Here is an 18,213-nt window from a genome sequence, read left to right as displayed (position 1 = left end):
ATTATTTAGACCTGGCCAGAGCTTCTGATACAATCCCCCACATGGGGATTATAGATAAACTTACTGCATTAGGCATAAACCCCTACACCATCAGGTGGACAGCAAACTGGCTCACTGACAGGTCACATGTTGTCCGAATAGGAGAATCCACTTCCGATAAGAAACCTTTTACTAACCGCTTTCCACAGGGCTCAGTGTTAGAATCCCTCCTGTTTGGTATATATTTCTCTAAAGTAAAGGACAATGTTGTGGGGGGCCTCTGGTTCACCAAGATCAATGGGGACTAAGCAGCAATCTTCAAATCCCCAAATGATGTTGACATCTGACAAACAGGCCTAAAAATGACAAATGACTGGTGCCAAAATCATAGTCTTGACATTACACATTTTTCAGCATTTAATCATACCTTTCAGTAAATCAGATATACTTGCAAATTATAATATCGATAGCACACCCCTAAAAGTAGACCCAGTGGACAGGGACCGAGGAACACAGAGAGTAATCTAAACTTTGACCACGAGGTAGCTACAGTACTGAGGAAATCCTTCTTTGTGGCTCAATTTCTAAGTAAAGGCATGGCATTAAGGTGAAAGGAAGTCACAGTGCCATTGTACTCGACCCCATCAGGCCCATAAGAGTACAATGCGCCCTTCTGCATGCACCTGCCCAGGCACTTACACCAATTGTTGCAGCCCCAGAGGTTTCTCACTAAAAAAATACAAAGTGTAAGACTTGTCTTAAGCAGACTGACTAAAGGCACTATCTCTTTACTCAGTCCCATAGTTTATTTAAAGGTGACGTATGCCTGACCTACAAGGCATTCTCTGATCCAGTCCTGATGAAAATGTTACATATTTGTAAGAAAAATTATGAGGGTTACTGAACCTTATTTGTGATTCTAACAGAACTTGCTGGAGAGACAGATTTGTATCCCAAAGGCTAGCTCATCTACAGAATAAACTTCCTATCTTCATAAAACAAAGCCCGTTCTTCACTCTCTTCAAAAAGAATTTGGAAAAACAGATTGGGGAACTTTAAATTTGCTCTTGGAGTATTGCCCATGTCCCTTATGGACAGATGCAGTCTTTAAAATGACTCAGAGCTCCAACACCCAAAGACCCACCATCCTGATACTACCACATCCAATATCTGGCGAAATAAGATATAATATTGTCCTATCCTGGATACTGCTGACTAGGCTTGTAAAGGCTATTGCACCATTAGCCTAGTAATCACCTAGGAACCTATGAACATAAAAACAGCAACTCAACTGCACAACCTGCAATTAAGGGCACCAATACCTTTAGGAATTCAACTGCACAACCTGCAATTAAGGGCACCAATACTTTTAGGAATTGTCAGATACATATTTTTTTTCTGCTTAGTAACCCACATACTGAACACATCCAACATTAAACACTTCTACCACAGGATTACATAAATTGCACTGACAATAAATTTACTGGGCAAGTCCTGCACAAAAGTCACCACTCTCATATTTGGATGCATACAGACTGGAAACTTGTGTATCTGGTACATAAAATATTTTCTACCGTACGGGGAGAGCAGGTCCAATATACTCAAAACCGACAATGCAATAGTCAACTGATTTCACTTTCAGTTCTTACCATGAAGGTACCCAGTTTCCACAGTGTCATGCTCCCCATGTGCTGTCACTGCCAAGAGCGCAAGCCATAGGTGTACATATCCAGAAAAAAAATAATCAGCTTTAATTATGCAGCAAAGTTGTCCCATTACCATATCCCTCACTTCTGACTCCTTCAATGTGTATCAACTCTGATGTGCCTTGCCCAAATCCTTCATCATCAACACTTACAACATGAACCTGAAAAGCTTTGTTTTTCCATGGACTAGAAGCATCTCTTTAATGTTGCAAAAATCAATCACTGACTATCATACCCAAATATAAATCTCGATCGGCAATGCATAACACCTCTCTACTGAAAGTTTAAGATGAGCATGTTGAAAATATTGAAAACTTATAGTTATGACACTTTGCTTAACTTATTAATATTTATCAACAATCAATTAATGTGGTATCACATTTCTAGCTGCTAGCAGGCTGGATCCTAAGCTCTCACAAATAAACAAGTATAGTGCTATTCCCTTTGCAAGACTGTTACTCGTGTCCGTTTCTCCAGTCCAAACCTAAAAGCCATTTGAGTCTGTACCAGAGCATTCTTTACCCTATTCAAAAACTATACCACCTGCCATTACATTACCAATAAGGTATGCACTACAGGAGAAGAAATACTACTACTCATAATAATACAACAACATCACACTTAATAACCACTTCCCAAAACTTCAGTGATCAAGCTCCTTACAACTTTTATACAGAGGTAGATTTTTTACACATAAATACAAAACATTTAATATAAAAACAAAATTTCCATATTCTGTGTGCGCTAAAAGCAAAATGTTTCATAGATGAATACTAGGTTAACTGCCCTGAAGGGCCGTTTTAAGACAAGCCCGGTTATCCCATTAGGTGTTCAAATGACCCTTACCATGATTTCTATTCCTATATACTTTCAATTTGTGAATGAATGTTTCTGGGGTCATACCACTGAGCACTGAAAGGGGATCCTACTGCTGGCTAGGGCATTTAAGTGCAGCCCTAGTCCATTAGTAATACAGGGAACAGTACTGGTGTACACTTCTTTATTCCCATCCATTGATCTAAGCTGCATTTGAATAAGGAAAGGGATGAGATTTGTTTACATGGATGGGGAATCTGTTCTAGAGTAGTGATACCCTCTGGGATATGTGCCTGTCCTTCCAAACCAATCTGTTTATGTTACAGAAGAGGTAGATGCTTCTAGATCAGGTATTTCTGATACAACTGAACTTGCTTTTATACAGTAGGTCCACATATACTGGGTCAAATGCTTTAGAGGCCTGGCATAGATTACCACTTAATAATCTATAAGAGACTGAGAATTTCACTAGGGTTTGTGGTGGTTCATATAGGTCATGTGGTTTAGTCCCTGAAATCTCCTTGTGAATAACCTTTACAAACACTCCAGTTGTTGCATACGACTGGACAGCTACATAGCAAAGGAGGAGATGATACTCAATGATGGATCTGATGAGGGCCGAGTACATTGGAGCAATGAAATCTCAGGTTGTGCAATAGGACTTCCTCAACAGTCGAATGCTAGTTCACTGTCTATGTATGTTTCAAAACTCTAACTACTGGAGTGATTCTTAGGGGGTTGTTGTTAACATGGTAGTTTCTCAGGGGAAAAAGGCATTACTATTTTATCAACTTTCAATATCCAACCATCATACCTCTCAACCTCTTAGAGCAAGAAGTCTGGACAAAGCCAAGCAAAATGGGGGAACAAAGGCCCATAAATAGGGACATATTTTAAATATTGCTCTAATAAACTTAGAAAGTTGCTAGAGTAACAGGGTTTGTTTTAACATACATTTTCTAAAGGATTTGAAGTCTGAAACTCAAAGGTATGTTATTATTTAGTGACTTTAATCCTCAGATCATCCAAGTGATTTGCCAGGAAACCACAAATTTTAAGAGGAACAGGCCAAAAATATGAGGCAAAAATCTGGACATTCTGTGAAAATCTTGACAGTTGAAAGGTATGCTAACCATGTATGTGGCCAACTTCTTGATTTAGTAAATAAAGGTTGCACTCTTTCTTCACAGAACAGTTCTATTGTTCCCATCCTCTCACTGCCATATCTCAAAACACTGTCTTCTCTGGGCCCTTATCAGTAAACTGCTAAAACTCTAAGCTACTTTCACAGGCAACAGTAAAAGGCATCCAGTTTACTTGCAACTCCTCATAAATCCTAGTTTTTGGCAAACAAATTACTTGGTTTACTTGCTATATGAACATATTTTCCTAGTGTACACTTGAAATCATACTTTTGTAATCCCAACAGCACTATCTTCAGTCTAGGTGGTGCTTTGCACTACAACTTCTAAAATGTGCTGCAGTGGTTCATGACCTGTTTCAGTCAACATGGAACTTTTCACAACCATAAACATATCTAGACAATGTAAGCATACCTTTTCTGACATTACCACTTGGCTCTTGATCCAGACTCCAAAACTGCTGCAGCATTTCCATTCTTGCTTTAATCGACTTGAAATACGACTGTCTTTTTCACACCAAAATACTTTAATGTGGATACAAACAACTGTATAAGTTTTTCAAAAAGCTTTTGCTCTGAACTCCAGTATCATGCTATATTATGTTGTAAAATGTTCCTAAATGGCAAACTTGCATATGATGAATTTGGATACGATAAACCTGTGAGCATGTGAATACATATGATATATTTGGAATAAATTAAAAAAAAAATGGTATAAATTATAAGAAATCTCATGAAACCCAGTTTGCCCCAGTAGAAGCTATTTGCTCCATTTCTAATTTCTCAGTGCTTAGTTTCATGATCTTTAGACACTAAGGCCGGATCATGTACCTCAGTCCTGTAAGTAATACTTGGCATTGATTTTTTTATTCAACTTCAGGCTGTTCTGCCTCAGCTTCCTCAACAACTCAGTCCTGAACCATACATGTCTTTGGTCTGACTCCATACTAATACGATATCAATTATATTAATACCATCACCAAGCACCTTGATCACCTGAGCGAGAAATCTCGGACAACACTTCAGATACTTAAATTCCAGGCTAAAATCTCAAAATATGCACTTTTCCCACAGGAAAACATTTAAAGAACACAGTTCAACACTTTGCTAATAAGGTTTGATTTGTCAAAATACCTTGTCTGCATCAAGTACAGAAAATTACTTGGGTTCTGTCATTGCAGACATCACTTTTCCAACTGTATGAAGTTGACAGTGCTCTCTTTTTACAGCTTTAAGATCTTGTGGATCTACACAAATATGAATTTGTCTACCCTCTTGACAGCAATCGTGCTGTTAACCCATTCGGTAGTCAGTTTCTTAATTAGAAACATTTTTTCTTGCAGTTCAACTTTTTTCTGGGTGCTATGCCATAAAACTACTGGAAGCTTCCTTGGAGCGCATACTACTAGTAATACTATAGTGACACCAGGCACTGAATGAACTGTAATTGTCTTTAAGCTGAACCACTCTACAAAAACAAAAAGACAAAAAAATAATCCTTGTTTTCCCGCCTTCCTCGACTAGTTTAGACCAGTATACAGGCATTGCTGTATTCTGGGCTGTGGTGTAGTTCCTGTGTTGTCCATTATCTTACTTGGATAGAAGGAAGTTTCTTTGCTCACCAGTGGGAGTGGGGAGTCTTGAGCAGCCTACCTGTCCTTGGGGGAAGTGACCTCAGCACAAGAAGCTGTAGTAATTGGTTGTTTGGGACCATTCCTAGCTCTTTTGTAGTTCACTGCTTAAAATTCACCTCTGGGCATTTTTTTTCTGGCTATACTGCTCAGACAAGCTCCACGTGGGTTTACAGAGTGGTCCTAGCAGCAAGGAACTCGAAAAAGCGACTACCTTCTGGATTTAAGTATCTTTGCTTTTTTCACTGGAAATCGCTTCTGTTGCTTACTTTGAACTAGCCTGAACTGTTTTTTTACTGATTACTGCATTTATTTTAAAATCTGCACTTAAAGTTACATTTAGTCGAATTTAATCGAAAGTTTGCTTGTTTGTTTAATTTAACTGTGGAGGCTGCCCACTAAAGTGTGCTAGCCTGTGTAACTAATTTATCACTGTCTCTGCATTTTCTGTGTGTTTCTACAAAGAAAACAAAAAAATAATCCTTGTTTTCCCACCTTCCTCGACTAGTTTAGACCAGTACACAGGCATTGCTGTATTCTGGGCTGTGGTGTAGTTCCTGTGTTGTCCATTATCTTACTTGGATAGAAGGAAGTTTCTTTGCTCACCAGTGGGAGTGGGGAGCCTTGAGCAGCCTACCTGTCCTTGGGGGAAGTGACCTCAGCACAAGAAGCTGTAGTAACTGGTTGTTTGGGACCATTCCTAGCTCTTTTGTAGTTCACTGCTTAAAATCCGTGTTTGCACGGCTTTGCGCGATTGTGTGCATATGGCTAAACAAGGTTAAACTTGTTCTGGCTCCGCCAAGTCTGCTCTTCAATTTTTCCCTTAGAACTGTTCTACTTGCAATCTAAACAGCCTATACTCTATCTGAAAAGCTCAGCACTTGCTCCTAAAGCATTTTTACACAGGTAAAGCACTCTTAAACAAAAGAAAGTACTTCATTCACCTAAATTCTGTTGAGTACCCATTTCCCTATAGGTCCTTTCTGACTCAGTTACACAGCAATCTTTTTCACTATTTCTAGCATGTCGAAGGGTCAGTTGCTGGCATCCTCTCCTGTTCAGCTGGTGAATCTGGGAATCTTGAGGCATGTTACAATTGCCTCATGTACACAGACAACCCTCTCCTCCTCCCAGCAAATACAAATATATGCGAGAGATGCAACTATATAGCCAAACTGGAGGCTGAGCTCTCTCAATTCAGTACTGGCAAGACCAGTCAGGAGGAGAAGGTAACCACGCACACCACAAACCCAGTCTCACATAGAACTATCACAACTGCAAACCAAACACAAACACACAAAAACATACTCGAGGCTGATTAAAATCTACCAAAACAACAGAGGCCTCCAAAGCAGACACCCAAGCAACCACCACCTCAAGACATAGCACATGCAACACATAGTTCACAAAGTCAGTGTGCTAAACAGTCACAGCCCTTAAGGCCAAACAACATGCCAGACACACTTGTAATAGGTGACTCCATAGTCAGACACACTGACGTCCCGCTCACCAGACTGAACAAGGAAAAGGTCACAGTAAGCTGCCTGTCGGGAGCTAGAATCCGCCACATAACACAAGCACTCAGGTCACTCCACAGCAAGTACAAATATGACTCAGTCATTGTACAAATATGACTCAGTCATTGTACAAGCCGTTGTGAACGACCTGAGACGTCCCTCCCTGGACTACATGAAAAGAGACATAGAGGAGCTCTCTGATTATGTAGCCCAGGCAGGTATGACCCTGACCCTGAGCAGCATCTTACCCTCACCAAGAATGATGCCACAGTACAAAGACAAAATGATCAGTTTTAACAATTGGCTTAATTACTGGTGTCATTCTAAGGGGATCCAATGTCTGTCTGCTTGGGATGACATGCTTGACAAGCCACGCTGCTTTGCAAGGGATGGCTTGCATCTGTCACCCCTGGGCTTCCGGATATTGGCCAAGGCTCTTGCCACCCCCATAGTGCCTTTTTAGGCAAGGCTCAAATGACAAACCTACCTCCCTAGAAAACACAAGTGGAAAAAAACTAAGGGTAATGCTGCTCAATGCCAGAAGTCTAAACCTCAAGATGCACGCCCTCGAAGGCCTCCTCAGTATGGAGAACATCGATGTCTGTGCAGTGACTGAAACCTGGTTCAAGGCTCCTGAGAGCACCCCAGCACTATCAGGTTTTACCTCATATCATGCTTTCCGGCCCCAAAACTTGGGACCGAACCACAAAAGGAGGGGGAGTATCCATTTTCATCAAAGATACCCACACCTCCAGGTTAGTGGCAACGCACGAAGCATCGGAGACTATCCAGGTGCAACTAACCATAGGCAAAACTGCCTTACAGTTTTGTAGCATGCTACAGACCACCCTCTCAAACTCAGGAACCCCACACAGCCTTCCTGAAGACACTGTAGAGTTTGAAAGTCTCTCCAAATACCATAATTTTGGGAGACTTCAACTACCCAAACATAGACTGGGAACATTACTCAATCCCAAACACCCTAGCCCAAAGGTTCCTAGAATTCATAAACTCAAATGCAATGGAACAACTAGTCACCATTCCCACAAGAGGAGACAATATACTAGACCTGATCATCACAAACATGGGGACAAAATGCTCCACACCGCAAGTATATCCCTCTTTGGTAAGATCAGACCATAAATTAATCTCACTGGAAATCCACATCCGCCCCACCCCTGCACAAAAGACCACAGTGAAGAACTTCTCAAAAGCAAACTTCACACTTCTTAAGACTGAAGTGGTATCCTTCAAGGCCCCTGGGCCAGTGGAAACCACAACCCACACTGCTGAATCCTTTGCAAATGCCTTCTATGGGCACCATCAAGAATGCATGGATCATGCAATCCCAAATAAAACCAAGATCCATTCCCCCAAAGGCAGGTGCCCGGTCTGGTGGACCTCAGCCATAAACAAACTTTACAACCGGAGGAGGAAGCTACTACATGACAGAGCAAAATCCCTAAAAGGGAAGGCATCTCTGATCAGTACTAGCAAAAAACTACGATCACTCATAAAATCATCCAAGGCCAACTTTGAGAGAAAAATCGCAAAAGACACAAAAGACAATCACAAGGCCTTCTTTAGCTATGTTAGAAACCTGGGTGGAAACTCCCAGATATGCTCAGAGTTAGTCCAAAATGACACAAAATACACTGAACCCACTGACATTGCCAACATTCTGGCAGACAGGTTCAGTGCAAATTTCTCCTCCCCCTCCCCCCCAAAAGGAGAAATAACTATCCCAGCAGAGTGTAGCCTCCCTAACATCTCAGATGCCCAGGTGAGAGCTGCCCTCTCTAAAGCTAAAAATAAAGCATCAATGGGACCGGATGGTGTCCTGGGCTGTGTGCTACATGAACTCCAAGAGGAACTAAACCCACACATAAGGCTGCTGTTTAATCTTAGCCTTACTACAGGATACGTACCCAAAGAGTGGCGTATGGCAACAGTGGTCCCACTTCACAAAGGCGGTGCTTCTACGGACCCTGGAAATTACCGCCCCATAAGCTTGACGAGCCTGGTCTGCAAAGCTATGGAGATGATCATTATAGAACTCATAAACAAAGACATTGGGGACCTACAGACATTGGATCCTACCCAATTTGGCTTTGTCAAGGGCAGATCCTGCCTTTTGAACTTGGTCGACTTTTTGAAACAGTCACTAAGGCCATTGATGAGGGTAAGGCAGTTCACACAGCCTACCTTGACCTTGCAAAAGCCTTTGACACAATACCCCACTCGGGCATCATAGACAAACTCACCAGCTTAAATGTAAACCCATATGTCACAAGATGGGTTGCAAACTGGCTCAAGGACAGAACCCACAGGGTCAGAGTTGCTGGAGCTATGTCAGACTCTAAGCCAGTCACAAGCGGTGTCCCACAAGGCTCAGTCCTGGGACCCCTCTTGTTCGGCATTTATTTTTCCGAGGTACAGGCAAACATAGGAGGATTGTGGCTGACAAAGTTCGCAGATGACTGCAAACTGGGCCATAATTGATACTCCAGCGGACACAAACATCCTTCAGAGAGGCCTCATAGAAACGGATAATTGGTGCCAGAGCCATGGCCTTAAGCTGAACGCCAAAAATGTATAGTCATACCCTTTGGGAAAAACAAGGTACCGACAAATTACCACATAGGTGGTAATCCATTAAGTATGGAAGAGGTAATCAGGGACCTAGGGACCCAGGTTGACAGTAACCTCTCATTTGACACTCACATTGCCAAAGTGGTTAGGAAGACCTTCTATATTGCCCACCTTATCATGAAGGGTTTCACATCTAGATCAAGAGAGGTCATTGTGCCCCTGTACTCTTCTCTTATCAGGCCAATGATTGAGTACAATGCCCCATTTGGGATGTATCTCACCAGACACCTGCAGCAGTTGGAAAGATCCCAAAAGTTCCTCACCAAGAGGGTAAAGGGTCTTAAACATATGTCATATACTGCCCGAATGAAAAAACTCCAGCTCTATTCAGTCGCATACCGCCTACTCAGAGGTGATCTGTGCCTGACGTACAAGGCCATGTCCAATCCGGAATTAATGGACATGCTCCACCTCAGAAAATCCAAATCCATCAGAGCCACGAGAACAAGAGACTTAAACCTCAACACAGAAATAAATAGGACATGCTGGAGGGACAGATTCATAACCCAGAGGCTCCCTACACTCTGGAACAGAATCCCAGTCCATGTTAGGCAGAGCCCCTCACTGACTCTATTCAAGAGAAATCTCGACGAGTGGATGGGAGATCGTAGGTTTACCCCGGGGGTCATCTCTGTGTCACTACTAGACAGAGGCACAGTAAACTAAACCCTAAAAGGGCATAGTATTCTCATCCTAAGGGGTGGTGAAAGCCACACACACTCTGGATAGGCTTATAAATGCCCTAGGGCAGATAGCCTAGTACGAACCTATGAACCTATGAACTCTAAAAATGTGCATTTTTACTCTGAATTTTTTTGCAATGACATGTCCCTGAGATGTCAGACAAAAACAAATCAAAATTAGCATCTGCTACATCAGACAATAAGAATGGAATATTACATACACACACACACACACACACACACACACACACACACACACACACAATGTTCTAGCACTTTCGCTTTACATGATGATTTGGAGTAATTTATGCAGTGATGCCAGACTGCTGCCTCTCAGATTCAGTGCTTTGAAGTTTTGAGCACACATTTTATTGCACTCAGTGGCAGTATCTACTCTTAGGAAGAAATGGAAACAGATGATCCGCTGTGGCGACCCCTAATGGGAACAGCAAAAAGAAGATGATGAAGTGGCAGTATCTAGTCTTAGCCTAAACAACCCATTCAAATTATTAATTTCAAGCTTTTTTTTAATAAATTTCAAACTAATTTGCTGGTTGTGGTTTTGTGGCACACATCACTCTGTGTTCAGCCTCACAAGCACCAAATGCTTATGACTTAATTCCAAACACCATAGAATCTAAGATTTTTCTTTTTCCAGTGTTTAACAAAGCAAGTGTTGCTTCTGCATATATTACTAGACCTCTAAGGGCATTTATAAGGTCAAAGCACTTAAAAACAATCAAGTTCCATAGGGACATACATGGATCCCGTAGGCAGTTCCTGCCACAGACAATTTTTAATCGGCATAGGAACAATCAAACTTGGTCTTAAACTCAGGTAGGTTAGACATTAGCAATTTGTTACATACAAAAGCTACACAGAATTAGAATAAATCTGATATGCAACAGTAAATTATTTTAAGTAATAAGGTTATGACTACCTTAATAATCACTGGACATTTTTTGAACCTGTTTACAGCCACATCTCACACAGAAGTTAAGTTTATCATGCTTCTCACAGGTGCTAGAAGTCCCACAATTAATTTTATTCTACTTGTAAAACTTGTACATCTCCCAGGTTACTTCACTCACTTCATGGTTAAACAGCTTCCAGAAAAGGTTTGACGAAGTAGTTTCCCTTAAAGTGATTGACGGGTGCAGTGTAACATTAAGTTGGATATTCTCACTGATTTTCCCATTGTATGATCACTTTTGATACTGTCTGTCCCAAACTAATGAATCATGCAACTCTGCAAACCCAGAATGTTTTGATCACATTTTTTAAATTCAATAATGGACTCAGTGGGGTGTTCTGACCTTGGGATAAATGATGGCTATATGGAGGATTATTCCTCTGCCCACAGCAACTCATACTTTTGTTTCATCACTGTAATGTTCTGCCTTTCGTCCATTCAAATTTCAAATGTGTCAGACTTTTCAGGTCTTCTTTCCCTGCAAATTGCACATAAGTGACAAACTGTATCTTTTTAGGCATTCTGGATATTTCACTCAGTCAGGCATAAATCAAATCTCTCGATCTAATATTTGCAATCCTGAAACACATTGCCTTGAAGAGAGGGGTTATCAGGTGGCTGCAACTGCAGCATTTCTCAAACACAAGCCCAGACTACTCATTTTCATTTACTTCAATTTGGATATTTAGGACGGCCTATACAAAGACATGAACAATGTGGCAACTGTCTGATACTCAAAGGCTATATCTATAACCCACAGAATAGCAAGAATGAATAATCAAAAATGCATATTATATATCTCTGCATATATACACACCCACACCTTAATTAAAGGCTGCAGTTTTCTGAAGTATTCCCTTTTCATTGGGGTATGGTGATCCCAGATTTGGTGTGTGTGTGTGTGTGTGTGTGTGTGTGTGTGTGTGTGTGTATATATATATATATGTCAAAATATTGCAGACATCACTTTTCCAACTGATATAAACTACTGGAAGTAGCAATACTATAGTGACACCAGGCACTGGAATGAACTGTAATTGTTTAAGCTGAACCAAGACCAGTATACAGGCATTTTGCTGTATGGATGTATGTCTTAGTTAGTTCCTTGTCCATTACCTTACTTGTGACCTCACAAGAAGCACAATGTTGTTTGGGACCATTCCTGTTCTCTTGTAGTTCACTGCTTAAAATCCGCTCTGGGCATAATTTTCTGGGACTGCTCAAACAAAGAGTGGTCCTAGCAGCGAGGAACTCAAAACAGACTACCTTCTGGATTTAAGTATCTTGCTTTTTTTCCACTGGAAATAGCTTTCTGTACTTTACTGAACTATTATCATTAGTATTTATTTTAGACTATACAACACCAGACCCCATGATGTAAATTCCAAATACATTTTGACACAGGCTACAGTTGTGAAATATCTTAAACATATATGTATGTTCTGTACAGGCATTGCTATATTCTGAGCTGTGGTGTAGTTCCTGTGTTGTCCATTACCTTACTTTGAAGAAGGAAGTTTTTTTTGCTCCAGTGGGGTGGTGGGAGCCTTGAGCAGCCTGCCTGTCCTTGGGGGTGAAGCACAAGCTGTAGTAGTGGTTGTGGTTGTTTGTTTTTGTTTCTTGGGACCAGTCACTGCAAAATGCCTTCATATGCATGGAACACTGAACGAAAGGTCATTATTAGCACCTTTTGCTTTTTTTTTCTTTTTAAATCATACAGGTACTGTAATTTGTGTGTTGTGTCGCAGACCTGCTGTACCTAGACTCCTGGTGATGGTGTAGGGGGAAGACATCTATGGCCAAGACAGAGTCAGTTTAAGGGCCTTGTCATTCCCTACTCTTACTTCCCTGCTCTACATCAAGAACATGCAATGCTGTCAGTAGAGAGGTATGGAAATGCAACTGTGCTTATGCTCCCTCTCTTCTCCGGACGTCTGGCAGACAAGAAATATTTTCAGCTTACTAGATTTATCTCCACCTCTGCTGGGGCACTAAAATCACCATGTCCCATTGTCTACCCAATCCTGGAAGGACCACAGTCCATCAGTTGCTCAGTTATGATATTCCAAGGTCAGCTGCATGGTGTCTGGGTTAGAAATCTTACGTGGATCATGGCAGGATAGATAAAAATTCAACTTCTGACACCAACACAAGTCATTTACATAGAAAAATGCATTGAAATACACTGCCAGAGTACAGTCATTTATTTGTTTACTGAAAAAAGTCACCACAAGTCGCAATACATTTTCATCTTCAACTCTGCTTTTATAGTCTGTGCTTAATGTCAAACCTGTTATGAAAAAGCTATGGTCCTTAAATTGTTATAAAAGTTACATCTGTTTTTCACATACTGAAGTCCCATCTTTGATGCTCACAAGCCAAATGCTCATCTGTATACTAGAGTGTGAAACACATGAATACGTTGATGTGAGTAGCGGAAGGAGAGCAAGCAAATGAAGCAGATCTTAAAAGTTACTGCTAGAACTAGGCATAATAAGAAGCATCTGAGTAGGTGTATTCATTTGTCTGAAACCTCACCCATAATGCCCTGCTCTCCCTACATGACCTCAGACAACAATATAAATAATGGTGAGTACATAAGAGATTCATTTGTCTGCAACCTGTGGGACAGAGTCCCCAGCTACCTGAATCTTGGGCCATCATGGAAGGATATTCAACTTGTAGTGGGAAATAAAGGTATGAGATGAAGCCCCAAATATCATCCAGAGGAATTGAATGGGCATGTACTCCCTCGGTCGGCCTTCTGATAAGCCAATAAGATGCACTGTGAAATAATTGGCTTGCCCAAATTGAATTTAGCAAAGGAAATAAACAACTGGTCGGATTGCCTATGACCAGCTGTCCTGTTTAGATGTTGCCTGTGAACATCTAAGGAATGAAGCCTGTATTCACCCTTGTTTTGTTATTTAGGAAAGAAAACAGGGAGGTTAATGGATTGATTAATATTTGCTTCAGAAGCTACCTTAGGAAGAAAGGACGATGAAAGACCAAGTAAGGAGGCTTGGCTGATAAGGCTTGAAGTTCTGAAACTCTCTGTAATGGCTACTAAAAGGCCGCCTTGAAAGATAAAAATTTCAGATCTACCGTGAGTCCGGAGCCGCGAGTTCAAGGTCAAGGCCTGAAGGACCAATGAAAGGTCCCAAGGAGGAACCACTTGCTTTACAGGGGCCTGAGAAGAAAAGTACCTTTAGGAAAATCTTACACAATTTGGCAGACATCAGTGGACTATATGATAATGAGAAATTGCTGCAAGTTGCACTTTGACCGTGGAACTGCTAGCACCATCATTCATGGAGAACCGCTTCCACTTGCTGCGGTAAACTTTCCTGGTGGATGGTTTATGAGCTGCCACCAGGATGGCCTTAACTAGTCCTGATCAGGATTGGAACTGGAGCAGCCAAGCAGTCAGCTTCAGGTTGTCCAGATTCGGATGGGTGAGATATCAGATCCGAATGGGATCTAGAATCCAAGGAGGATTCACTGAGTGAGACCTTAGGAAAGGGAACCAGATCTGTCGAGGCCAAAATGGGGCAATGAGAATCATTCTGCACCCCAACCGAGAGGCTTTCTGAAGAACTTGGAGCATCAGAGGCAACTGAGCATTGAGAGACCACGTTGGTGGAGATTGCCCATTCCCACACTCTCATGGCGGTAAGACATGGTTCCTCCTTGCTTGTTGATATGGATGATGCATAGGAAGAGCAAGATGTCCACTGAAGGATGAGCTGCAGATTCTGAATTCTGTTTTTCTGTATTTATTGTGATGCCCAGACGGGAGCTAGATGGAGAAAGGAATAGTCATCCAGGTAAGGGAAGACCTGCACCCTCTGAAGCCTCAGGTGGGCTGTGGTGAGACCAAAGGGAAGGACCGTCCATTAGTATGTGGTATCCCTGAGGTCTATGGAGCACATCCAGTGATTTTCTCCCAGAGAACTTCTCCTTGGGAACTGCCAGGTTCAAGAGTGAAAGGTCTAAAATTGGTCTTAGATAAAGAACCTGGAGTAGAACCCTGATCCGATCTGGTCTGGGGGATGGGCTGGATGGCGATATGATTTGGAGGACCCAGCTTTGCCAAAGAGGGCAGAACCATCGGCGGGGCGTTTCAAATGAAGGGCTCGTGGAAAAAATGATGGAGCCAGGCCGGACAGTAAGGTGGAGTGCAACACTTTGTCCTCCTCCGACATGGACTCTGGGGATGCAGCGACTGCATCCTAATCACATAGAAGGTCGCTGAACTAAACATCTGCTTCCCCAAGCGTCCATCATCCCTGAGCAAGTTTGGTGTCTGCCGCCCCAACATGGCATCTACCGGAGGCCCCTTACTCCAATGGGCACGTGGTAATGAGGTCCACCAAATGCCTCCAAGAACACGGACTGGCAGACCAGATGTCTCCAAAGGAGACATCCTCAGGGGTGATCTTGGGAGCCTTCCCTTCCTCCAAGTCAGTGTCTTCAGTGAGAGTCAGAGGACTCTCAAGAACTGTGACCTGTTCCAAAGGAACAACTTGGGGCAAAGGAGCAGGCTGTCCCAATGGCCGGATGGTCTCAACAGGGCCCTCTCCACTACATCGGTAGTGGGTCGGAGAAGGAGCTATAGGTTTAAAGCCATCTGCATCTGGGCCTGGATGAACCTTCTCATCATCCGTCCAGATCAGCATCCGAGTAGGCCTTGAGTGCCTCCTGGATAGCCTCGAGTCTCCTCCTCCTCAGGTCCCGTGAAAAGCACACAGGGGGAGAACAACAGAGGTCTCGGCCCGCCTCCTCCAAACCACTACAGGGAGGTTGAGTCCCAGGAGGAGGAGAGGGCAGAGTCCGGGGCAAAGTCCCACCAGGACCAGCGTTGAACCCTGCACAAATGGAACATCCAGAAGTGAGGTGCTCAACCCCAAGGCATCGAAGCATGCAGTGTGGCCATCAGCAGGGGAAAGCAGCCTTAGGTTGTTCAGACATCCTAAGAGCCTAGCTTTTACTTAAACTAATCTAAAAAAGTAAAAGTAAACTAGTCACACAACACAGGCCCAAACACACACTGGCACAGAGGGTGGGAAACTAAATATAAAAAGGTTAATAAAACTAAACAACTTAGCTACAAAATGGGAAACCTAAACTTTCACACAAAACTGTCAAAAAGTTAAATTTTTAGCACTAGAAATAGCTGAATAAAACACTTAGCTGTAGAGGCTCAAGAAACCAATCTGGTCACCAGCGCGGCAAACTAGATCTGAGGTCATGTAGGGAGAGCAGGGCATTATGGGTGAGGGGAGGAGCTGAGAGCTCGGATCCATAGCTGGAAAACCATGCCTGTTGCAGACAAATGAATCTCCTACTTCAGATCATGTTATACACCCAACCTGCTCTGAAATTGTTTCTGCTATGGCTAACTACTCGTATAGCTGCTACAAATGCATTGCTCCCTAGAGCTTCAACAAACTTCTGTCTACATAATTAAATTCTGCAACTCAAGAACTATGCACTCTCAGCCTTGGCAAGTGTCTTAGAGAGAGATGCAATCTTGAGTATGACCCAAACAACCAAGATTTGACTAGTGACTTTTGCATTGGAAGGACCAAGGCATGGAAGGGCGGATTAAGTGGCTGATGCTGATTCATCCATCCTGGGGGATTGTTGAGAGACTGCTGGCAGCAGCTACTGAGTTTGTGTGGCTCACCTCACTTGAATAAGATAACTTTTCCAGATATATGCAGAAGCATTCAGTATGCTGGCTCCCATTTCTTGCTTCTTAAGGGTTGTACATGGACCGACTAGCTCATACCCCTGCTGGGGAAAAAATGGGTTACAAGACACTTACTTCAACAGTGGGGAAAATAATGAGCATGTTCTCGCCCCATAGAACTAAAATATTCAATGGGCAGAGGGTAGTGAGTGAGATCTGATGGTTGGGGTCAGGGTTAAAAAAAATATTGCACTGTGGTCTGAAGACTGAGCATGTGTTAGAGAAGACTATTATGTCTGCACTGAGAGGCCTGCACAAGATAAATATCAGTCCTACTAGCAGATTCAGCAAACACATTGGTACTGCAAATGCAGGTACTAAGTAATTCTCCTAAGTGATACTGCTTATCTTGCAGCACCCATCAATGAATATTCAATGACTGGAGAACAAGTGGTATCTTTGGAGGGGTTACTGGAAGTAGCAATAAAAAGAAAATGGAATACTTACTGGTACTCTGTCTGGATATTTTCCCCTAATTTTTGCAGATTCAGCATATCTGTGTTCTGTAACAGGAGGAAATAAAATATTTACAATTTTAGTTACTGCAATGATCAATTATGTATTAGCTTTATAAATAAAAATCAGTGCATGCAATTTCTAATTAACCCTCCACTTTAAAATATTAGAAAATTACTTAACAAAACACAATAGGATGCAAAACACAAGGGTATCAGTATTAAGCTGCACACAAGTACATCAGGTATACACAAACTACTACTCGTATTCTACTACTACTATTACTACTACTATTATTATTACTACTACTACTACTACTACTATTCTACTACTAGTATTCCTGTAACAAGAGTACTACAATTCTGGTACTCCCATAACAGCAGACAAAATAATGTGCAACTCTGGCAATGTATCACATGTGCAGCAAAGCTGCAGAAAGGAAAAATGAAGTACATGGCATTTTTTTTAAACTTTGTTCCCAGCCCATATTTTTTTACATATAAACACAGCACCGTGGACTTTCCCAATCTATTTTATGAAGAAATCAGCAGAAATGTCTTTGGTGAAGTACTGTCAGGTCAACAGAAATACAAAAATATGGTGCATCATAAAGCTTTTTCCTAGTTAGGCAGTACTCGTGTGGTGCAGTTACTGTAAATGTCATACAGCAGACCATTTTTTCCTGTTATGCATTAACAATGTGACATTTTAAAGCCCTACAGCCTACAGTATAAACACACTCTTCACATTACATATATCAACTAAAAGTACCAATTGAGTGAGCGAGTCAAAGTCTCTAGATAACTGGGCTGGGTGTAGATTGTCAATGCCTTGATTTTTACAAGATTGGCTACTACTTTTCTGAAGGTTGTTGGTTTTGCATTTGTTGGATATTTATAGGGAG

At 41.9% G+C, this 18,213-nt stretch overlaps 1 protein-coding gene across 1 annotated transcript in view; it reads right to left on the bottom strand.

Annotated features, from left to right (window-relative positions):
- The window catches only part of GABARAPL2 (GABA type A receptor associated protein like 2), a 301,666-nt gene that overhangs the window by 113,138 nt on the left and 170,315 nt on the right, over window positions 1-18,213 (bottom strand). Inside the window, exon 2 of the mRNA XM_044081769.1 lies at window positions 17,301-17,356. Within this exon, the coding sequence (XP_043937704.1) occupies window positions 17,301-17,356 (56 nt within the window). The remainder of the gene's footprint in view (window positions 1-17,300; window positions 17,357-18,213) is intronic.

This window comes from Protopterus annectens, chromosome 8.part1, assembly GCF_019279795.1.
Source record: "Protopterus annectens isolate FY-2018-M chromosome 8.part1, PAN1.0, whole genome shotgun sequence".
Classification (NCBI taxonomy): Eukaryota; Metazoa; Chordata; order Ceratodontiformes; family Protopteridae; genus Protopterus; species Protopterus annectens.
This window is presented reverse-complemented; position numbering and strand designations above follow the sequence as displayed.